Consider the following 24,662-nt stretch of genomic DNA (forward strand, 5'->3'; position numbering starts at 1 on the left):
CTTTAGGCAGCAGGATAATATTGCTACTGGATAATCTTGGTAGCTGTTTACCTGAATCTTACAAACCCTGGACCTGACTTCCTTGATAACATGTATTTTCTCATTGAATTTTACTGGTGTTAGGAGATAATCACCTTTGGTTCTACAAAAAGGAAGTTTAAAAAGCAGCTGGCAGTAAACATAAAAGGTTGAATTAGTAATTTTAAGACATCCCCAAAGAAAATTGCAGGCCTAGATGTCTTCACTGCTATATTCTACAGACATTTAAAGAAGGAGCACCAATCCTTTGTAAACTTCCAAAAGTAGAAGAGGAGGGAAGACTCTTTGCGACCCCATGGACAGCAGCACACCGGGCTTCCCTGTCCTTCACCATCTCCCGGAGTTTGTTCAAACTCATGTCCATTGAGTCGGTGATGCCATCCAACAATCTTGTCCTCTGTCATCCCCTTCTCCTCCTGCCTTCAATCTTTCCCATCATCAGGATCCTTTCCAATGAGTTGGCTGTTTGCATCAGGTGGCCAGCATATTGGAGCTTCAGCTTCAACATGAGTCCTTCCAAAGAATGTTAGAAGTTTATTTCCTTTAGGATTCACTGGTTTGATCTCCTTGCTGTCCAAGGGACTCTCAAGAGTCTTCTCCAACATAACAGTTCAAAAGCATACTGTAATACAAAACCAGAAACATCACAGGAAAACTGTGGAGCAATAGCTATTATGACTATAGACACAAAATCATCAAAAGACTAGCAAACTAAGTCTAGCAACGTATAAAAAGGGCCACACACCATGAGCAAGTGAGGTTTATCCCAGGAATGCAGATTGGTTTAACAAGTCATATATAAATTATATTGTTATTCACAGTAGTAATATTCTACAGTGTTGCTATGAATACTAAATTAGCGAATACAGAGCGACTGCTCCTAGGGGGAGTGTGTGTGTTTTACACATATACATATCTCAAATAGACTATAACCTTAACTCCTAAAAACAATTTATCCTGGTAGATTTGTTTTGCTGTATTAAAAAAATGAGGTTCAGAAGTATTAAGTGACTTGGCTGAGGCCCCCCAGCTAACGGGCCAGTGTCGGGATCCAGACCCGCCCGGCGGGCCCCAGAGGCAGAGCTCACCCTGCACTGTCTTCCCCTGCCTTCAGAGGTCACGTCTGCAGGAGAGCTGAAGCAAGAAGGCAGGGCACTGTCTCATTTCTCCTCAGCTGAGAACACGTACGTCGGGGAGATCAGCGCACCACCAGTCTGCACACATCCGTGAATGGTCATCGACGGGCTGCAAGTATTGATTTGGGGATTATAAACAAACCATAAGTAAGTAAACTGGCAAATTCACACAGAATCATGAGTGAGGATCCTGTTCATAAAGAGAAAAGCTACCATTAACATACTTTAACTTTTTTATCTTGTATTGGGGTATAGCCGATTAACAACGAATTAAAACTGGATTTTACACTTTGGGGTCACCTGACCTTGTTGTGGTCCCGGGAAGTAGCCTGGTTTCAGGGCCCGCAGCGGCATTCCCACCGGGAAGATGAAGTATGCTTGTTGGGGAAGGCCAGGTGAGCCCTCCCCGGAAGCAGGCCTGTGGGGATGGGTGAAGAGATTGTAAGCATGTTAGGAACCAGGGGAAATGCTGATGGAGATGCTGATGAATCCAGGATCCAGGCTGAACTGACCCAGACACCCATCTCATTAACCAACGTTGCCAGCGAGCTGGATGCTTCAAGCCCAGAGTCCCTTCAACAGCCGTGTCTGCTGCCAGCATCCTTCCTGTCGGAGGGTCTTCTTTAGCAGTCAGAACCCCAGTCGGCCTGAGGCTGGCCTTACTGGTTTGAGAGCCATCCTAGCCACTGTCTGCTGACTCCACACATCTCAGGCCTGACCCATGAAGTGTCCATGTCTTAAAGTGACCCTCAGGACAAGCTTTCCCCTTGGTTATGCCCTGGACCCTCGTTGGCAGATGTCACCAACACAGGTGACCAGGGCGCGGGCCGGGGCAGCAGCAACTGTAATGATGGAGCGACATCAGCGCTGATTTATCCGAAGGCTGAGACGAGTGTCCCCACAGAATGCAGTGAGGAAGGAGAAGGAAGATGTTCACAGTGTCCTGCTCACCTGAGCTGTGTGGCCAGCCTCCTGCCGATGACCGCTGAGGGGACAGAGGCCTGTTCCCGGCTGGGCCATGGGGGGCAGCCGGCCTCCGAAATGTCTCTTCAAAGGGGCGTGGCTAGGGTTGCCAGGGCTGCCTGGGAGCTAGCTCTCTGACCATGTGCCTCAGGTCTCGGGGCCCCAGTGAGCCTGGGGCCGGGCTCCCGAGACCTCGGCCCAGAAGCTGCAGCCCCAAGGAGGACCGCGGGGCCATGAGGGGACGGAAGGGCCCTTGCGGGACCCAGACCCCCAGGTTTCACGTCTGGTCCGGAGAACGTGAGCGTGCCCGAGGTCGACGCTGAGCCCGGGCTCAGCTCCCTGGGGGTCTCCAGAGCCCCCGATTCTCAAACCAGCCCGGGCGGAGGGCTTCAGAGAGACCCCCGTGCCTGGGGCACAGGCACCAACAGGCTCGGCCGACCCCAGACGAGTCCGCCACGCGCCCGGCGTCTGCGTGCAGGGCCACCTCAGGCCGCTGCTGCCCTTGTGGGTGACCAGTCAGGAGCCGGGAGGAAGCCGTCGGGCCCCCATCGCCCAGCCCTCCCTAGGCTCGGCCAGCTTCCTCGGCGCAGGGCCCGGGCACACCATGCGGGTGCCACTCGTGGGAGGAGCTGGGAGAGCTGGCTCCTTGGAGCCCCCACCCTCAGCCTCCACCCGTGGTGCCTGGGCGTGGACCGAGCTGCCCAGGCACCTGCTGCCACCCCGACACTGGCTGGTGACTGCGGGCGTGCTGCCAGCAGCTGCCCACCCGACAAGGCTGCCCCCCGCCCTGAGGCAGTGCCCATGCCGGCGCCCGCGGGCCTGACGTCCAGGACGCCAGGCACCTGGTGAGGGGCGGGCGGCCCTGCAGGAGGACAGAGGTGTCCTGCTCCCCATGCTGCGCGTTCTGCTTCCTCTCCGTGATGGATGCTGGGGACGAGTCTTGCTCCGGGGCTATAGGGCTTCAGCTGAGAAGCTACAACCCCACCTTCCTCCATAAAACTGCGGATTTCCTTAGCCACTCTGATCCTTCTAACCGCAGCAGCTTTCCTGGTAGAGACGTGATCCCACCAAGAAGAGCAGGGTAAAATTAAAAGGCGTAGGCTCAAGAGGACAGCCCCCCTGGGATCAAAGCCCAGCTCTGCAGCCCTCGAATCTGTTAAGCCTCAGTTTTCTCCTGGGTACCATCTGCCACAGGGCTCGTTGTTCTGGCTGTGGTTCAGTCGTGGCCGACTCTTAGCGACCCCATGGACTGCAGCACACCAGGCCTCCCTGTCCAACTCCCAGAGCTTGCTCAAACTCATGTCCATTGAATCGGTGATGCTATCCAACCATCTCATCCTCTATTGTCCCCTTCTCTTTCTGCCCTCAATCTTTCCCAGCATCAGGGTCTTTTCCAATGAGTCAGTTCTTCACATCAGGTGGCCAGAGTATTGGAGCTTCAGCATCAGTCCTTACAACGAATACTCAGGGGTACTAAGCATTAGATAAAGTCACCCAATAAAAGCATGGGCAGGCATACAGTAAAAATAAAATGTGGGTCACCCACCAGGTTATTAAACTGGAGAGAAAAAAAAGGTGTAGTGGGTTGAATAGGACCCCCCCAAAGGTATCTCTTAGTCCCCCAGAACCTGAGACTGTATTTGGAAATAGGTCAGATATAGCAGATATAACTAAGTTAAGCATCTGGAGGGAATTCCCTGGTGGTCCAGCAATCAGGACTCTCTGCTTTCACTGCTGAGGACGTGGGCTCAATCCCTACTCGGGGAACTAAGATCCTGCAAGCCGCGTGGTGCAGCCAAAAAAGGTTTTAATAAAATAGGCAAAAAAAAAAAAAAAGGCTCTGGACATGAGATCATCCTGGATGAGGGCGGTCCCTGCCCCAGCGGCAGGTGTCTGCGTGAGGGACAGAAATGAAGACAAGGCGCCGTGGAGGCCATGCCAGGCGCAGCCACGAGCTGAGGGTGAGCCCCTGCAAGGTGAGGAGGCCAGGAAGGCGTGTCCTCTAGACTCTTCCACGGGAAAATGGCCCTGCCAAGACCTTACTTTCTGCCCGCTGATAGTAAGTTTGGGTTTCTGGCCTCCAGAACTGGGAGACAATAAACTTGTTGTTTCATGTCGCCAAGCTGGTGAAAACAGGTTGTGAAAGCCCTAGGAACCAGCACAGGATGGCGGCCCACAGGTGAGGCCACCTCGGACTCCAGCCCCGGCGGCCTGGGAAGGACACGGAGGCGAGCGGGCAGGGCCATCGAGCAGCTGCTTCCCCCGCCGCCGTTAGTCTCCTGCGCCCCCTCCTGGCCCCAAGACAGACGCGCGCCCCCGCCAGTCCCAGACACTCTAGAGAAAGGGCAGAACGGAGGGGATCGCAACATTTAAAACAGAAGTATGTCTCCAGGGAGTTCCCTGGTGGCCCGATGGTTCGGCTTTGGCGCCTTGACCGTCATGGCCTGGCTTCAACCCCTCGTGGGGACCTGAGATCCCACAAGCCGCACAGCATGACCCAAAAAAGTTTCTAAGAAAGGATTTTTAACCATGCGTTCTTTCCCCCGTCCTGAACAACACAGCCAAGTCTTCGCCCCAGGTCTCGCTCTCTCAGCTCTGTCCTCTCCACTTCTCCATACGTTCCGCTCCACCCGATGACCCACCGCTCCTTCCCTCTCGCTTCCTTGACCCACTCCTCCCTGCGGACTGTTCCTGGCAGCCCAACCATGCACCTCCTTGGGGTCCCCTCGACCTTCTCACACAGAAATGAACTCAAACCTTCCCCCGCTGATCACAAGCTCCTGTCAGCTCACTTCAACCTAATCGGAACTGTGAACGGATCCAAAACACACGAACAGCTCATGGGGAAGGTCCCCCTGGAGAAGCAAACGAGCAGACGGGCTACAGCCCACGAGGTCGAAGAGTCGGACAGACTGAGTGACTAACCCTCCCCAGCCGGGGAGCAGCTGATGCTCACCCGGCCCGGCGGGCAGAGCCGGGGCGGCTCGCTGGTGGTGGTGTCGGCTGCACCCTCAGAGGAGGGCTCGGACCCCACTGAGAAGCTTGGGCCCGAGCAGTGGGGGCCAGCGGGTCTGAAGGGGTTGGGAGCCCCCTTTCAGGACTCTGGGTCTGCACCGTCCTCCAGGGCCTGCCCGGCTCTCTGGACCAGGCCTTGCCTTGTGTTTTGTTGAGTTCTGCATGGGTTCAGTTCAGTCGCTCAGTGATGTCCGACTCTGCGACCCCATGGACTGCAGCACGCCAGGCCTCCCTGTCCATCACCAACTCTCGAAGCTTGCTCAAACTCATGTCCATCAAGTCGGTGATGCCATTCAACCATCTCATCCTCTGTCGTCCCTTCTCCTCCCGCCTTCAATCTTTCCCAGCATCAGGGTCTTTTCCAGTGAGTCAGTTCATCAGGTGGCCAAAGGATTGGAGCTTCAGCTTCAGCATCAGGCCTTCCAGTGGGTGGGTATGCGCCGGGATCCCAGCAGAGGGCAGCGCAGGCTCGTTTGTCCTTCGCTCTGCGCGGTGGTTTTTTTACAACCTGGGAGCTTGCTTCCCACTCCAGCCCAGAGCAGAGGGAAGGCCAGAGCCTCGGGAAAGGCTGCTTGAGCAGCGGTGTTAGCCACTCAGCCAAGCCACGGTGAGGCTTGCAAGTGGCCACTGGCCCTCCTGACCCCGCACCGCTTGACTCTGGTGCTGCAGTCCATGGGGTCGCAAGAGTCAGACACGACTGCCACCACTTAGCACTCAGGTAACTGGGATGAAATATGCCTGACCCTGACAATTACCGTCTAAACCATCTCAGGTGCAGAGTTCAGTACCCTCAAGTGCACCACAGTTCCCACTCTAGGTTTTGTGATTTTCCACGTACAGAACCCGTAAAAGGCCGAGACCTGGAGATTGCTTTTGTTGAGGAAAATAAAGGAGGGATTCCAAAGTGGGCCCCAGAGGTTTCTCAGGCTATGGTGCACCTACAAACTTTCCAGACCCCTCTGCCTCGAGGGTGGGGGCTTCCTGTCCACTTGAGTCACATCTGCCCCCAGCCTTCCCCAGACAGCAGCCGGACGAAACCTGCAACTCAACTGGGAATAGTAGGGAGCACCCCCAAAGGGATCCCTGCCCACATTCAGAAACAGGACCAAAGGTTATTCAAAGTGAAAGAAAGTGAAAGTGAAAGTCGCTCACTTGTGTCCGACTCTTTGCAACCCCATGGACTATGCAGTCTATGGAATTCTCCAGGCCAGAATACTGGAGTGGGTAGCCTTTCCCTTCTCCAGGGGATCTTCCCAACCCAGGGACCGAACCCAGGTCTCCCGCATTGCAGGCAGATTCTTTACCAGCTGAGCCACACGGGAAGCCCAAAGGTTATTCAAAATCCTCTCAAATATCACTCTGAAAATAATCTGTACCGTATGTAAATGGAATGTCAATGGGAAGTGATAACTGTGCCCCAAAATATTTAGACTTCCCTGGTAGCTCAGTGGTAAAGAATCTGCCTGTCAATGCAGGAGACAAGGGTTCAATCCCTGCATCGGGAAGATACCCTGGAGAAGGAAATGGCAACCCACTCCCATACTCTTGCCTGGAAAATCCCATGGACAGAGGAGCCTGGCGGGCTACAGTCAATTGGGTCGCAAGACACGACTTGGCAACTAAAACAGCAAACACTTCAAGCAGTAAAATGCATTCAGGTTATTTGGCCTTTGATGAGCTCCAAAGCTAAGCAAGACAGAACTTGAATCCCTAATAATAAGGGCTAGTATTTAGGCAGGTCCTATGAGCCTGGCACAATGTCAACTGCTTTTCTCATTCAGGCTTTTGTGATGGATGGAAGTATTGTGTCCGTTTTACAGAGGAGGAAACTGGAGCCTCTGGGACTGCTGGACTTGCTCAAGGTCACCGAGGAAGAAAATGGTGGAGCGTGGATTTGGACCCTGCAGACAAGCTCCAGGTAACTGGCTAGTGACCACAGCTTGGCCTGACTTGCCAGGGGCTAAAGCGCAGTGTCTGAGAGAGAACTGCAGGAATTCTGGCTCAGGGGAGCTGAGAAGCCTGGGGAAGGGTGAGTTCCCCATCTTTGAACAAGGTCAGAGCCACCACCAGTTCCAATTGCCCTTAATCTGTCCATCTGGATTGATAAATTTGCACACAGAAAACGTTAACAGGGGCATTCACGCACACGCTTACCAGCCAGACCACCTCTTTCCAACACGTGCCCTCCGTTTCGGCCTCACTGCAAAAAGAAAAGAAAAAAAAAAGAAGTTGCCAAAAGCACCTCAGAACATCCAGAATGCTTTACACACCCCCCCCCCTCCAGCAGGAAGACCTCCCAAGGCCTGGCCTTTCGTCCCTGTCACACTTGCCTTTGCTGCCAGCTCTTGAAGGGATCTGAGCCTGAGAGCATCTGGCGAGTGGGTCTTGATCTGAAAGAGCCAAGAGAAAAAGTGGAACAAGAAATACCAAATGCTTTTCTTAACTGATTTGCCTGTACTTCATTTGTTTTTGCTTTAATACATTTTGGTTCTTTTATTTCAAACGAGTGGTAGGTGATGAAAACAAAGGTTTGAAAGTATTCACCTGCGCCAGGCAGCTGAGCAAACAATGAGTTTAATGAACCTCTCTTACTATCTGACCTTCCCCCTCAACCTGCACCCACTTGACTGTCACAGGCACCCGGGAAATGGAAGGACCTGTCAGCCACTCTAACTGGTGACAACCTATATCTATTTATTCTTCATCACCCAGCTACACTCACAGAACAAAACCTACAGCCTTCAGTACCCAGAAGTTGATTGGTTTGTAGCCGAGGCATTTATGAACACACACTTTCCATTTTCCCTTTGTTATCTGTTCATTATCTTTTGTAATCAAGGCCTGTTTTCATGTGTAGGTACAAGTAGCTGATATTTGAATGTACTTTGAGATAAGCATTTCAAAAGATATTGGTTACTAAAAAAAATAATTGGAACAATAAAAGTCCCGCCTGCTGTCTGCCGGGGGGCCGTGTCTGCCTCTGATCCTTTGAATATTTATCTTGCGATGTCCCTGGCAGTCCAGTGGTTAAGACTCCGTGGAAGGCTGGACTTTAAAGGCTCGCCCTGCTTTCTGGAGGAAGACATGTATACAACTTTAGGGTCTCACCACCCCTAGCTCAGAAGAGCCCCAGCTGTGACCTTGCCCCCAAGGTGGGGAACATGTTGAGAAGCACAGGTCCCATCTTCATATTTCAGAACGGCAAGGGCAACTCATATGTGAACTAGTCCATAGTCCTTGGACTTAGAGAAACTGATGTTATGGAAAGATTTCCATATGATAGAGATTTCTCTTTGAAATATCACCAAGTCTCTCTGCCCTGATTTCTCAGTGTGGGAAGCAGAACAATGGCTCCCAGAGGTGTCCAAGTGCCCAGGACCTGAGAATGGCAGAGGGATTTTGCAAATGGGGTTAACCACCTTGAGATAGAGAGATGATCCTGCATTACCCTGGTGAGCCAACAGCATCACCAGGATTCTTATAGCAGGAATGTGGGGAGAGCTAGTTCAGTTCAGTTCAATTGCACAATGTGTCCGACTCTCTGCGACCCCATGGACCGAAGCACACCAGGCCCCCCGTCCATCACCAACTCCCAGAGTTTACCCAAACCTATGTCCATTGAGTTGGTGATGCCATCCAACCATCTCATCCTCTGTCGTCCCCTTCTCCTCCTGCCCTCAATCTTGCCCAGCATCAGGGTCTTCTCAAATGAGTCAGCTCTTCGCATCAGGTGGCCAAAGTATTGGAGTTTCAGCTTCAGCATCAGTCCTTCCAATGAACACCCAGGACTGATTTCCTTTAGAATGGACTGCTTGGATCTCCTTGCAGTCCAAGGGACTCTCCAGAGTCTTCTCCAACACCACAGTTCAAAAGCATCAATTCTTCGGTGCTCAGCTTTCTTTATAGTCCAGCTCTCACATCCACACATGACTACTGGAAAAACCATAGCCTTGACTAGACAGACCTTTGTTGGCAAAGTAATGTCTTTACTTTTTAATATGCTGTCTAGGTTGGTCATAACTTTTCTTCCAAGGAGTAAGCGTCTTTTAATTTCATGGCTGCAATCACCATCGGCAGTGATTTTGAAGCCCCCCAAAATAAAGTCTGTCACTGTTTCCCCATCTATTTGCCATGAAGTTATGGGACCAGATGCCATGATCTTAGTTTTCTGAATGTTGGGTTTTAAGCCAACTTTTTCACTCTCCTCTTTCATGTTCATCAAGAGGCTCTTTAGTTCTTCTTCACTTTCTGCCATAAGTGTGGTGTCATCTGCATATCTGAGGTTATTGATATTTCTCCCAGCAATCTTGATTCCAGCTCGTGCTTCATCCAGCCCAGCATTTCTCATGATGTACTCTGCATATAAGTTAAATAAGCAGGGTGATGACATACACCCTTGACATACTCTTCCTATTTGGAACCAGTCTATTGTTCCATGTCCAGTTCTAACTGTTGCTTCCTGACCTGCATACAAATCTGGAGAGCTAGGGAAGAAAGGAAAAGGCCATGTGATGATGAAAGCAGACTGGAGGGGTACTCCTTGAAAGTGGAGGAAGGGGCAACAAGCCAAGGAACCTAGGCGGCCAACAGAAGCTGAAAAGGCAAGGACACAGACCCTCCCCCCAAAACCTCCTGCAAGCCCCCTGGTGCCCCTTATATCACTCCTCTCTGTGTCTCTTGATTCTCACTCTCACCTGATTTCACCTGTAATCAAATGTCAGGGAGGAGAAGGGACAACAAGAACCCTCCTCCACCCTCCTCCCTTATTATCCTGCTCCTAGTTCATCCACAATTATTTTAGAGTTTTATTCCTTCCCCACCTTGGGGCAAATAAAGAGTCTCCCTTACCTAGAACTTACAGGCAAAACCAGGTTGTTTACAGGGGAGCTTTACAGCTCCAGACTTGGTGGGCGGCGGGGTTAAGAGCGGCTTGTTCCCTGCCCTGTCCTGACTTTACTGCCATATTACTCAGATTAACGGTTCATCCGTGTTCCCTTTTTTGGGGGCCAGTCACTTCTAGGGGATTTTGCGAAGATTCACAAGCTAGCATTTGCAAAGCACTCTTTGAACTCCTACATAAATAAAAGATCTCACAGCTGGAAATCCCAATGCCTTTTAATGAGTCCTTTTAAAATCCCAAAGCATTTAAAAATTCATGTTGCTCCCTAGAAATAGCTTTTAGTTCCTACACATACAGGGAGTTCCAGACATATTAGATACATTCAGAGCTGCTGTTACAGAACAATTAGGAGGTATAGGCAGTGAGTTAAGCTCAGTGTATGCACAATCTTATTGATTTTGGATAAGATAAAGATGAGACAAAGATCACTTGTGACCTGGGCTGAGTTCCTAAGAGGAAAACAAAGGCCCACAGGTATGTCTGCATTGACCCTGATGTCATCAGCTTGCAGGCACAGTGCCTCTACAGGGTAGGGATTCGGTGAGGCAAATGGATGGCGTTTCTTTTCATTGTATCAAGGGGAGACGAGCCGTTACTGGAGAGACCATGCTCAAGTCAGAGAAGCAGAAACTGATGATATTGAATCAGTACAGGGTTCTCTGCTCTTGCTGCGGCTTACAGATAAAATGCACAGTGGCTGGAATTGATTCCTGAAATCAAGACTTTCTTCACCGATCCCCATTCCTTAAGCCTGCTGCTTCTTTCCCGAGTAAGCACAAAGCCAGGGTCTCAAGATACCAAGGACATGGCGTTCTGTTCGGGAGCTGTTTTCTAGGTATTGTCCGCTCACCCAGACGACCCCCAGGAATGCTGCAAAGCTCTTCTCAGAAGGACGTTTAGGGCTCAGCTCATTTTCCAAGAAAAGGACAAGAGGGCCATGGGGCACTTTCGACTGTCCCCCTTGTAAATTAAGTGCAGAGTAACACAACATGTGTCTTCTTCCATGGAGATTTAGTGGAGTTGCTCAGTCGTGTCCGACTCTGCGACCCCATGGGCTGTAGCCTACCAGGTTCCTCCCGTCCACGGGATTTTCCAGGCAAGAATACTGGAGTGGGGTTGCCATTTCCTTCTCCAGGAGATCTTCCTGACCCAGGGATTGAACCCAGGCCTCCAGCATTGCAGGCAGACGCTTTACTATCTGAGCCACCAGGGAAGTTTAAACCTCAGTGGAGGTTTAGAGGTGTCTTATTTGTAAATCGCCACCAGGGGGCACTATTATTCTCTTTAAACGCTGCGGGGGAGGGTGGGAGTCTGCATATGGGGTGTGTCTGTGGCATTTGTGCACACACGTGTGTTGGCGGCTTGGTCGCTCAGTCGTGTCCGACTCTGGAGACTCCACGGACTGTAGCCCGCCAGACTCCTCTGTCCATGGGATTCTCCAGGCAAGAATACTGGAGTGGGTTGCCAGGGTGAGACACAACTTCCCCCGTGTCCATTCACCGCCATTCAACCAGGCAGCCAATCCCTCCCTTGTTAAGTTGATACCCTTTTGCGACCCCACGGACTCCAGCCCTCCAGGCTCCTCTGTCCATGGGATTTCCCAGGCAAGAATACTGGAGTGGGCTGCCATTTCTTTCTCCAGGGGATCTTCCCAACCCGGGGATCGAACCCACATCCCCTGCATTGGCAGGCGGTTCTTTACCTCTGAGCCACCAGGGAAGCCCACCTCCTCCCTTAACCTCCACCCTCCGCCCACACCCCCTCATCTGTCATCCCTCTTTCCCCTTCTTGGTCAAAAAAGGAGCAGAGAGCAGCAAGAAAACCCACCAAGGTCATGAAGCCAAGATCGAATCAAAGATACTCCCCGGGGCGCCTGGGAAGAACACCGAGATGCCGGCCTCTCTCCTTTGTCGCCGCGCTCCCTTTCCTCTCCAGCCCCGGATGCCGACGCTCGTTGCCCTGCAGGGAGACGGTCACCCTGGTGCTTTCCTGCTTGTGGGCATCTTCCTTTGAAAAGAGGACTCTAGAGAGAGGAGAGACCTCAGAAGAATAACTCTTTAATGTTGGCTCTTCGGATGCTTTCACATCAGGCCATCTGGATCTAGAGGATACGCTGTAGGGGACCTGACTTTTCCCCGAAAATCACAAGAGCGTGGGAACAGCCATCTCTTCTGCCTTTGTATGAAGCAGTTCTCCTCGGAGGCCTTAAACCCCAGCCTCGCCGGAGAACCTGGGCGGCACAAGGAGCCCTCCTCGAGCTGCAAAGCACCCTGTTCACTGCTCTGCTTTCTCCACCTGCTCAGTAGGCACTAAAAGCCGCACACTGAAGGACTCCCTCCAGCTGATTTCAAAGGCATTGACATAATGGACTTGTCTCCACAGAACAAACCTCCGGGGACTCGGGCTAAGCAAACCATTTACAATACTGTCACGACCGCTGGAGAGATACCGCGAACGCTTGGGACAGAGCTTGTGTGATGCTGAGTGCTTTGAGTTCAAACCCGGACGGCACCGTCTAACTGGCTGGGTGACCCTGGGCTGGTTACTGAAACTGCCTGAGCGTCCATCTCTGTGAATCAAGGTTAATAACCCTTGCATTAGTTTATGGGAAGCATGGAGATAACAGAGGTTCATTCCCACGGCCAGAAGGTCAAAGGCGATATTACTATTGCTATGACTACTGTTCACTGTGCACCAGGCCCTGAGCTCCATGCTCAGCACACATAAACTGTCTTAATCTTCACAGCAAGCCTACCTGCAGGAGTTGGAAGTGAAGGGCTTTGTGGGCTGGGGATCGAGGTGCTGGCAGGTATAAGAAGTTGCTGGCTGGTCTAGGCTCCCTGTGAAAAACGAACCGGCATCTTTTTATTTGGGTGTGGGTCAGGGAAGTCTGGGGCTTCTCCTGTGGTTCAGCTGGTAAAGAATCCGCCTGCAATGAGGGAGACCTGGGTTCGATCCCTGGGTTGGGAAGATCCCCTGGAGAAGGGAAAGGCTAGGCAGTCCAGCATTCTGGCCTGGAGAATTCCATGACCTACATACTCCATGGGGTCGCAAAGAGTTGGACAGGACTGAGGGACTTTCACTTCACTTCAGCGGAGTAGCTTCCATGTGGGCTTACATTCTCCGTGCTAATGGATCCTGAGTATTCTTGGTGATGCTCCAACAACAAAAAGCTACCTTGTGAAAGGGTGACAGAGCCCCCCTCAACGTGACACTTCACATCATGAGGTTTCCCAGGTTGAAACAACAGTCCCTAAGGAAACGGCCTTGTCGGAGTCATTTAAAACAGCAAGGGGTATCTGCAGAAGATAGTAATAGTATTTCTGAGAATGTGAAGTGTATGAAATACACTAGCTTCTTACTCCTCGGGTGTGGTCAGGAAAAGTGGTCCCTTTTGTAGCAGCTACGTTTCCAGATCTGAAAGCTCACACCGTTCAGTACCAAGACATCTAAACATCAGTAGGGACAGAAGCTCTCTAAAGCGGATGGCCTCGCTGGTTCACAAAGTTTGCCAATGTCTCTAAGCCTGGATGGCTTTATCCACTCCCCTAAAGGCCTGACAGAAAACTAAGACTAGAAAGAGAATGGGGGGGTGGGGGGGGGCGGGGGACTTGTCCCTTGTCTTTGCAACGGGGTGCGCGTGCGTGTGAGTGAAGGAAATAAAAGATAAATGGGGAGAAGCAACCTGGGCAGAGGCGGATGAGGCAGCTGGGGAGACAGGACCCGGCAAAACGGAGAGGAGGTGGCGCGGGGGCGGGCGGAAGCCTGCGGATCCCCCAGCAGAGGAGAGTCCGGTGGGAGAAGCCATTAAGAAGCCCTGAAAACAGAAACGCTGAGAAGGATGCTTAGTCGTTTCGACAGGCTGGTCAGAAAACGTCCAGCGCGAGCTCTGGGGGGCGGAAGGCCAGGAACCGGGGCAGCGCTCTGGGGAGCGAAGGCTCACCCCAGGCTCCTGACGCCTCCTCCCCCTGCCGGCCGGCTGCACCCGCATTTCAGCGCGAAAACCACCAGTCCGGCTGCGGCCTCCTCCGTCCGGGGAGGGCCCGAGGCGCCGCGCCGCCCACTGGAAGCAGGCGCCCGGGGCGCCCACCGCCGCGAAGGAGGACAGGCCCGGAGAGGCCGCCGCTCTCTCCCTTCCCGGCCGGGCCTGCGCGGGTAGCCGGGCCAGGCCCCGTTGCTGAGGGAACCGGCAGGCCCAGCCCCTTCCCTGCCGAAGCGGCCGGACGGGCCCGCGGAGGACGGAACTGCCCTAGTCTCCCGGCTCCAGAGGCGGCCGGGAACCCGGCCAGCGCGCGGTGGCCGCGCCCCATTGGCCCCGCGGCGAGAGGCCACTCACGGCTTCGGCCTACGCGGCTCCCTTCGCCTGACCCCCCATCAGGCCTCTCCTCCACCACAGACCCCTCAAAAGCCAGACCCCGGGCCCTCACACGGGGTGAGCCGGGGCGGCCGCGAAGGCGCCCCTCTGGCCCCCAGGGCACCTGTAGCTCAGGGGAGACGGCGGCCCCGATGAGACGCGCGCTTTGTCTGGTTCTGAGTCACCGTCTGTGCTCGTGGGTCCCGAGTCTCAGCGCCGCCTGCAGCCGAGACGCGCGGAGCACGCAGGGTGTCTCCACGGCCGCGCGGCCCGCTCTGCCGCCCAGCGGGGCTGCAGCTCTGTCGGGAGCGGTCCGCACCCCGCGGGCCGTCCTCAGAGGCTGCGGTGGGGAGCGAGCCCCGAGACTGCTCATGTCCGGGCCTTCCTCGGAGGCTGCCGTGGGGTGCGAGCCCCGAGACTGCTCATGTCCGGGCCTTCCTCAGAGGCTGCGGTGGGGAGCGAGCCCCGAGACTGCTCACGAGGGGACAGGAGTCGCTGTCTAAAAACGCCCATGCAGGCGCCGCACCCTATCCTACCATCCCTTACCAGTTCACACCCAGTGAGCCCGGGCTGGGACTCTGGGAAGGACGTGTGTACGTGCTCAGGTGATTCTCAGGGTTCTCTGAGCTGGGTCTCACCGGCGGCGGTGGAGACGGGCCCGCCGAAGCCCAGCAGGGCTGCGTGGTGTGTGCCCGCTGACTCTGCCAACGGACGCCGGGGACAACACCATTCTCTTGGACTTGAGCAGTGTTCCTTCTGTCATATTCCTTTTTCTGCTTAAAAATTTTTGTTTTGAAAGTAATGCACATCCTATTTAAGAAATGTATAGAGAAAGGAATAAAGAAAAACATTCCGTTGCTAAGTGGCATCCAACTCTTCTGCGACCTCATAGACTGTAGCCTGCCAGGCTCCTCTGTCCATGGGATTTCCCCGGGGCAAGAATACTGGAGTGGGTTGCCATTTCCTTCAGATTACCTATAAACCCTCATCACCCAGAGTTATGCACTGTTAACATTTTGAGTTATTTTCCATCTATTTTCACATATTTACCAAAAAAAGTCAGACCGCACATAGTTTTATGCCTTCTTTTTATTTGTTTGTAACCTGAATAAAAATGGCAGGAGCTTCTTAGACACAGCTGGACAAAGTGTGAGTGGGCAATTTTTTTTTAGCAGGCTGCTTGGCAATGACTGTCAAGAATATTTTTAAATGTTCGCCTCTCAGCCCACTATTCCATGTCTAGTCATCTCTCTTCAAAGGATGATCAGATGCATGCAAAAACTGTTTTAGAGACTTTCATTTTAGTGTTACTTAAAATAGCCAAAATTATCAACCTCATCAATGTACAAAATTACAGGGATAGGTTAATAAATTGTGGTTATTCATGAGACAGAAAATTCTGTAATCATTAAAAAACACATTCTCAAAGAATGTGTCCTGGCTGTGACCATCCTCCTCTCCCACAGCCCCCCGACATTGGTTTTCCAGTCTTTCAGGGAGAGCCTGCCCCTGATTCTACTGCAACCCCTTTGGATGCTGCTGGGTCTTCATCTCCCCTTTCCTCATCGTTCGCAGTGTTTATTCTCAGTACCCAACATTTTGGCAGTTCGTTCTTTTTATTGTTTCTTAATATACATGTGTGTGTGCATGCTAATTCACTTCAGTCGTGTCCGACTCTGTGCGACCCTGTGGACAGCAGCCCCCCCAGGCTCCTCTGTCCATGGGATTCTCCAGGCAAGAATACAGGAGTGGGTTGCCGTGCCCTTCTCCATACATATATATATATATATGTATGGGCTTCCGAGGTGGTGCTAGTGATAAAGAATCCACCTACCAATGCAGGAGACATAAGAGACCTGGGTTCCATCCCTGGGATAGGAAGATCCCCTGGAGAAGGAAATGGTAACCCACTCCAGTTTTCTTGCCTGAAATTCCATGGACAGAGGAGCCTGGCGGACTACAGTCCAAAGGATCACAAAGAGTCGGACACAGCTGAGTGACTAAGCATGTGCACACACACACATGTGTGTGTGTATATATATATATATATATATATTTTTACTGTACTAGGTCCTCATTGCTGTGTGGTAATTTTTAGAACTTCAAGCCCAGTAGGCAGCACCTCAAGTAACCCTGAGAGAAGGGCAGGTAGTCTGAACATCAAAAGGTTATTGTTAATTAAGGAAAATCAGATATCTCAGGTTAAGGAATGTATTGCTTTTCTATATATGAGAAGATGCAAGAGGCTGGGCTTGCTGAAATCCTTCCTTTCATCTGTATCTCAGCTATCTGGGGCCAGTGTCCTGCGATTTGCTTTTTCACATCCTTAGTTCCTTACTCACCGTAGGGAGTGGTGGCGGCTCATGGAAGCAACCGCCTGGTAGCAGACATTGTCCTTCGTGGGCTCAGAAACACGTGTGCAGGCCCGGAATCCCTGATGACTGTGGTGTCCCTGTTTATGATATGGTGGGAAATACTCCACTTCACATGGGCACTAATGGGCTCCAATGTCTGCTGGGTTCTTAAGAGAAAAGAAGCAGAAATCGCCAGTCCCCTTAAATTTCAGGCCTGGAACAAACTGAAAAAGTTGCTCAGTCGTGTCCGACTCTTTGCGACCCCATGGACTATACAGTCCATGGAATTCTCTAGGCCAGAAGACTGGAGAGAGTAGCCTTTCCCTTCTCCAGGGGATCTTCCCAACCCAGGAATCGAACCGGGGTTTCCCACATTGCAGGCAGATTTTTGACCAACTGAGCTACAACTCACAGAGCATAATTTCCACCATCTTCTATTTGTCAAAGCAGTGACAGGCCAGCCCAGATTCAAGCAGGCAAAGAACTAGACTCCACTCCTCCAAGAGGAAGTGGCCTAGGTACAGAAGAAAGGAAAGAACAGATGGGAACCACCTTCTGAGACAAGTTACCAGCAAAGGGTATTTGCAATCCATTGTCTTATCCAATAGGGCTTCCCAGTTGGTGCTAGTGATAAAGAACCCACCTGTCAATGCAGGAGATGTAAGAGACGTGGGTTCGATCCCTGGGTTGGGAAGATCCTCTGGAGGGCGTGGCAACACACTCCAGTATTCTTGCCTGGGGAGTCAGCAAAAGAAATACGTGTGTATGCCTGCTCCGCTGTGTCTGACTCTCTGTGACCCCAGGGACTGTAGCCCACCAGGCTCCTCTGTCCATGGCCTTCTCCAGGCAGGAATACTGGAGTGGGTAACCATTTCCTATTCCAGGGGATCTTCCTGACCTAGGGATCGAACCTCTGTCTCCTGCATCTCCTGACTGGCAGGTGGAAGAGACGCTCAAGGAGTATTTAACATTTCCTGAACTCTTAAGGCCTGTGACATTCCTCTGTCACAGGATCGCTTTGATTGCAGTCTTGAATTGTGAATTGACTTTCCCCCTGTGCTCTGATGAGCAATGGTATTCCCCAGGAAGCTCTTTGAAGGCAAGGCTCCTACTAGCTACAAGAAGCACTTTTGTATCCCCCTCACACACAGGTATTTATACATAGTACACCCCACAAATGTGGGGTTCAGTTCAGTCAACTCTTTGCGACCCCATGAACTGCAGCATGCCAGACTTCCCCGTCCATCACCAGCTCCTGGAGCTTATTAAAACTCTCGTGCATCGAGTCAGTGATGCCATCCAACCACCTCATCCTCTGTCGTCCCCTTGTCCTCCTGCCTTCAAATGTGGGGTGCTTGATTTATTTTCTTTCCTCTGACAGCCCTACCCCTGGGAAGGGAGCATAAAGAACTGCTTTCACTGAATTCTTGTACCCCCAGAGGGCACGCTGGGCTCCAAGGAAAGCTTGAAACAGCCCCTTTGTTTCCCGAGGTGGGGGTGGTGGGGGAAGCAGAGCCTTCCAGAGAGGGAAGTGCCCTGAAGAGGCTGCGGCCGGCAGGGCGTGAGGAGGAGATTCCATTCTAGACCCTCATTTCCGAAACTTCTCTGTGATTAGCTGGGCTTTGTGCTGGCCGGTCCAGAGGCAGAGAGAGGCCAGGCCCTAGGTCATAAAAGCAACAGGAAAATACAAACGCAGGCCCCTTTACAGCCCCGGACAGGAGGTTAAAGGATTTGCTATGTTGTCTGTTTATCTCTCAGACTGAAGCCAATTATCCAATCACTTTTTTAAAGAAGTTTTACTAGCGATTGTATTTTAAGTTCATTTCTTCTCAAAAATGGCCCTCTACACACATTTTTTTTCCCCTTTGGTTCCAAGGACTCAAGCCCCTTCTCTGAGGAAGGGAGGGCAGCCCTGGGGTCACAGGTCAGAGGTCAGGGGCCTGCTGATTGTTCCCAAATGCACTTCCTTGTAGCCATAGATTTGAACTTTGCATTGTTGCTGGGGCCCCTGGGTGGGGGCGGGGGTGTGGGGCTCCCTGGGAGGAGAGAGCCTGGGGGAGGGGGCCGTTTCTCCAGTTCAAAGGCAGCCGCTCAGGCGACTCTTCACTTGGCTCATGGTTTCAATCTTTGAGTCAGTCTTGAAGCCCGTCCCTGAGGGGCTCCCCTGGGTGGGAGGTAGGGGGTGGGGCGGGGATGGACGCTCCTTTGGCTTGGCGCTGCCAGTCTTGAGGACTGGCAGTGGCCTCGGAGCCGGAAAACCCTCAGGATTAGCAGCAGAGGCTGAGAGTTCCCTGGGTTGCTTCCTGGAACCCCCGGGTGTCTGCCCACAACTGGTAAAGTACGCTGCTTGCCCAGAACCAACCGAGGGCTCCTCCTCGCCCAGCCCAGGCAGGACTCTGTGGAGTGTGGCTGAGGCAGGGCACTGGGGTTTTGAGACGAGCCCCAGGCTCTGGCCTTACCCAGTTTGCTTAATAGTGCACGTTGAAGAGGATGTGAACGGTCCCAGACCATCCCCTCAAACAAGCATCTCCACCGATACCTAAAAACTTACCATAAATACGAGGTGCGTTTACATTTATTGACTTCAAGGGTATGTTATGGTTAAATGCAAAAAGCAAGCTACAGAGTAATATAGTATACAGCCCCATCTGTGAAATGCACACACACAAAATGTGGAGAGAATTCACATATTGAAATGTTGGTAGTAGTATCCCTGACTGGTAGGATTTCCAATGATTTTTTTTTCCTTCTATTATTCTGCATTTAGAATTTACACTATACATGTTCCTTAGGTGGTTTTTTCCAAAGGGAAAGATCTATCATTTGTGAATCATTTCTTTAGTTCAAAGTTTTTCTAAGTGTGATCTCAAAAAACCAACATCAGACTCAGAAAGCTTGCTGAAAAGGAAGATCCCTGGGTATAGCTCAGAGCTAGTAGGTCAGAATCTGGGGGTGGGGGGTGACCTGAAAAACAAAATTTTAAACACCCTCTCCAGGCAATTCTAAGGTCATCGAAGGCACCTGTGTGGATGTTTGCTCTCTTTAAAGTTTCTGGCCACTGTGAGCCCTCTCAGGTGGGACCACTCAGCCCCTTGGCCCTGGTGGGCCCTTCCCCCTCCCTCCCTCCCTCCTTTCTCTAGGAACCAGAAACAGCCCATCAACCCCATCTGCAGCCCTGGCCCCGCCCCTTCCCTTGACAAACAGCCCCAGGCAGAGCTTCCTGCCGTTTTCAGGCCCTCTCCCTGCCCCTTGCTCTTGTTCAGTTGATCGGTCCTGTCGGTCTCCCTGCGGCCCCATGGACTTCCTTGCTCCAGTCTTCCCTTTTTCACTAGCTTGTTTCTGGCTGGAAGAACTGACAGGACAGGGTGATTTGCATAATTGTGTATGTCAAGGAACACCAAAGCTGTAAACCAACTTAAGCTATGCCAGTGGGCATCAGGAGAGTAGAAGAATCACATAGACATGTGATCCTACGTTATTTAACCTCTCCAAGCCTCAATTTCCCTAGCTGTAAAATGGGGATAGGCAGACCTGCCTCTTAGAGTCGTTGCAAGATTTAAAACTAAGATCATGCAAATATGCAAAGCATCTGGGGCATGGGAGGTTTCCAATGAAGGCAGTTATTACATTTGAAACAAAAGACTCATGAAGAGTCTGAAACGGCAATTCTCAAACTCCTCAGGGAGTTTAGTAATAATGCACCTTATTAAGTCTTCCCCTCAGGTATTCCAAATTAGTCCCGCCAAAGGGAGGCCCCGGGGAACTGATATTAATACTAGCCAGGTATCCCAGGTGTTCTGATCACACTTTGCGGGTGATCCCTGACTACACTTCAGAAACACAGTCTAAGAGTTTCACCAGTAAAACAGATTTTAAATAACTACAGCTACTGAATTCCCCTACTTGGGCAGTTCACACTGAAGCAGTCAAGCATCCATTCTCCCTGGAGGAGGGCATGGCAACCCACTCCAGTCTTCTTGCCTGGAGAATCCCATGGACAGAGGAGCCTGGAGGCCTACAGTCCATGGGGTCGCAAAGAGTCAGACATGACTGAGCGACTAAGCACAGCTCAGCATCCATTCTGCACATCGCAGGCGGGCGACGGTCTCTCTGACCTAAGCCGGGCTCAGCCGGCACGGTTCCGGTTCCTCCCTGGGCCCTGGGTCCAGGCCTGCTCCATGCGTCTCTCATCTTTCTCAGACCAGCTGCTACTCAAGTCTGTACTTCTTAAGTCACATCTGCCAACATTCCACTGGCCAGGCCAGCACGCAGCCATGACCGGCATCGGTGGGGACAGGGGCAAATATATTCTGCCTCAGAAGCACCAGTGAAAAATAAACACGTTTCTCTAAACCAGATCTAGCCAGCAGCCTCTTTTTGTACTGTCCACAAGCTAAAAATGGCTTTCACAGTTTTTAGGAGCTGTAAAGAAAAAGTAAATAGGAACAGAAAACACATGCGGTCCGCAAAGCTTAAAATATTTACTACCTGACTCTTTTAAGGAAAAAGTTTGTTGATCTCTGTTGTAAGCCATCAAAATGTCAAAGTTTTTTTTTCCCCTTGTTGTTATAGAGCATAACTGCACACACCAGTGAGCAATTTCATATTTTTGTTTCTGCTTGTTTTTAAAGTGAAGAGGGATTTGAAGATGTTTCTAAGCCACGGAGCAGGAACCGTAAGGGAGGAAGAAGGAAACCACTGAAAAAAACAAGAGAGGAAAGTTAATTAAGGGAGAGTGGCCTACGAGGAGGAGGGCCAGGCTTTTCTCTAAGGATCTGGTCCAGAGCAGAAGAGGGTGGGGTGAGGGGATGGGGGCAGATGTGATGTGGTTGTCAAGGAGAAAGGGAGGACGAGAGAGGATTGTCCAGGGCCCACAGTATCCAGCTACTGGGTGTCGGGAATGGGCAAAAGAGAATCCTGGCGTCCTTGTAGCGGAGTGCTGGGGGCGTTTCTCCAAGGATTGTCTGACTCCATTCACTGGATGGGTTTGGATGGACTAAGTTGTTTAACAGCTCTGCAGGGATAGAAGTTAAGTTGCAGAAATCTGACAACACATTTTTTTTTCTATTCATGACAACACGAAGGAATTATGTCCCAAGGAGAATAAAAATCTCTGTAAGTCAAATTTTCATTTGAGCTTGTTCGAACATCTTACTGGTCTGCACATTAACCAAGGAGTTAAATAAAATTTGACCTTTGTTTATTTCATAGTTGCATGAAAGATAATTTTGCCATTGAAAGGAAAGATCTTTTACCAATATCTAAGGAATCTCATTTGATAGTCACCATAGCCCTGTGGAGCCATTACTGCTGTGATTGTTACCATTTTGAGGATGACCTCTTTGAGAAACCAGGAGCTTAAGATAAGGAGTTCCCTGGTGGTCCAGTGGTTAAGATTTGGCACTTTCACTGTGGAGGCCTGGGTTAAATCCCTGGTCAGGGAGTGGCAGGCCAAAAATGTGGCAGCCTGGATGGGAGGGGAGCTTGGGGGAGAAAGGATACATGTGTATGTGTGGCTGAGTCCCTTCCCCTCCACCTGAAACTATCACAGCATTGTTACTCAGCTCTACCCCAATCCAAAATAAAATTTAAAAAAAAAAAAAGCTTCAGATCACACAAACAGAGAGTGACAGAGTTAAGGCTGGAACTTGGGGCATCTTCTGACTCCAAATCTCCTATTCTTTCCACTGTTAAGTGTGTTTTAAAATGACAGCTTATCACTCTATTTGCTCAACTATCATTGTTGAGCACAGGAACCGTGATTAGAGAGCAAACGGACCTAACGTTCCTACGTACATGTTAGCTCATGTGCAAAAGCTGGGAAAGGAGACAAGGGTGTGACTGGGTGCTCTGCCTAAGGTGGCTAGCATTTGAAATCAACAAGACTGCAGAGGAGTACCAGCGCCAATGGGAAACTGGGATCTGATTTTTTTCTTCCCTAATGTATCATCCACCAAAAATTCCCCAAAGCTGAAAGTCTCAGAAGTACTTTCCAAAGTCTTATTGTTCAGCAAACCCTCCCCTCAGGGATATTGGCATTTCCGGTGGTTTCAGTCTAAAAGGTTCTGGATTTTTCCCAGTGTGATCTCTCTTTTCCCAAGAGATGCTCCAGATGGGATGAATACCTATAGTGGATGAGCTTGCTAGAAAGCAGGCCCTTTACCCGTCACCTCCACAACACCATGTAATCTCTAGTCAATCGGGCAGCAAATATGTATTACAGGAGTAAGATAATGTTACTGATACAAATACGAAAATAAGCAAAACAAAACAGAATCTTGACCTCCAGCAGTTGAGTCCAGTGGAGGGCCTTTCAGGCAAGCAGACAATGACAGTAACACACGCCACTCAGGTTTGGTGGGAGCCTGGAGAAACCCTTTCCTGTGTGTTTGAGAGCATCACAGCAAGTGTAATAGAGCTAGAGTCTGCTTTGAGACTTGAAGAAGGCTGTCTAGGACTTCCCTGGTGGTCCAGTGGTTAAGAATCTGCCTGCCAATGCAGGGACATAGGTTTGTTCCCCGGTCCAAGGAGATCCCACATGCCTCAAAGCAGCTAAGCCCATGTGCCACAAGTATCGAGCCTGTGTTCCAGAACCTGGGAACCACAATCTACTGAGTCCTTGAGCCACACGTCCTAAAGCCCACATGCCCGAGAGCCCGACCTCCACGACAACAGAAGCCACCGCGGCGAGAAGCAAGCCTGCGGAGCGCATCGTGAGAGCAGTCCCTGCTCACAGCTAGAGAAGAGCCCCCCCGGCAGGGAAGACCCAGCACAGCCCCAAATAAATAAGGAAGTAAATAAGAAACTCTTTCCCCATTAAAAAAGAAGAAGTTCGCCTAGGACAGAGGAGGAGGTGTCAAGAAGCTTCTAGATGGAGAGAATGCTTTCTCAAAGGATAAGAAAGGGCACAAGGTGAAAACAGCTCAGAGTGGCTGCAGCTCTCAGTGTGGAGGGAAGAATTCCAAACATGAAACCAGACAAGTGGTCGGGAACAAGTCGCGGCAGGCCACGATGCGGAAACTTCCCTGCAGGAAACGAATGAGGAAACCATTGCAGCAAGGCTGAGCACACGTCCTGCAGGATGGTACTCACCGGCTGCCATCACAGGAAGGCAGGGGTGCCTTCTAGAAGCTCATCATGCCATAATGAGTGGTCGGCACCAGGTCCATCCTCTATTTCCCTCCTGGGCCCAAACCCCAAGATAGGTTCCATGGTACTTGTCCTAGTGTGTTCAGGATGCCATAGAAAATACCACCGACTGGGCGGCTTATAACCAACAGACACTAGGGATTCCCTGGTGGTCCGGGGGCTGGGACTCTGTGCTTTCAATGCCCGGGTCCCAGGTTTAATCTCTGGTTGAGAAACTAAGGTCCACGTCCTGCAAGCTGTGCAGTGTGGCCAAGACAACGTGAACAAAAACAAACAAAAAAACCCTGCACACATTTATTTCTCAAAGTTCTGGAGGCTGGAAAGTCCAAACTCAAGGCCCCAGAAGACGCAGTGTCTGGTGACGGCCCACTCCCTCATAGACATTCATCTTACCCTTGTGTCCTCACGTGGCAGAAAGCATAAAGGAAGCTATTTCGGGTCTCTTTAGAAAGGCACCAGTTCCACTGGCGAGGGCTCCACTTTTGTGATCTAATCACCCTTCAAGCCCCACCTCCTGCAACCGTCACCTTGGGGGTTAGGATTTCAACAGATGAGTTTGAGGGGGACACAAACATTCAACCCATAGCAATTCTGAAGACAGATACTTACGGCTTCCGAGGGGGCGCAGTGGTAAAGAACCCACCTGCCAATGCACGAGACACAAGAAACACACGTTTCATCCCTGGGTGGGGAAGATCCCCTGGAGCAGGGCACAGCAACCCACTCCAGTATTCTTGCCTGGAGAATCCCAT

The 24,662-nt window shown here is 51.3% G+C and overlaps 1 protein-coding gene across 1 annotated transcript; it reads right to left on the reverse strand.

The window, feature by feature from the left end:
- Positions 1–146: 146 nt before the first annotated feature.
- Positions 147–23,473, reverse strand: LOC122684755 (collagen alpha-1(I) chain-like). Its single transcript, XM_043889063.1, has 10 exons — positions 23,392–23,473; positions 15,046–15,108; positions 14,593–14,800; positions 13,997–14,260; positions 12,809–12,893; positions 11,881–12,076; positions 7,484–7,543; positions 7,308–7,353; positions 1,481–1,593; positions 147–1,284 (listed from the first exon to the last, which is right to left on the reverse strand). The coding sequence occupies exons 1-10, from the start codon at positions 23,471–23,473 to the stop codon at positions 1,274–1,276; spliced, it is 1,128 nt and encodes a 375-aa protein (XP_043744998.1). The 3' UTR covers positions 147–1,273.
- Positions 23,474–24,662: the final 1,189 nt, after the last annotated feature.

This window comes from Cervus elaphus, chromosome 27 (genome assembly GCF_910594005.1).
Source record: "Cervus elaphus chromosome 27, mCerEla1.1, whole genome shotgun sequence".
Lineage (NCBI taxonomy): Eukaryota > Metazoa > Chordata > Mammalia > Artiodactyla > Cervidae > Cervus > Cervus elaphus.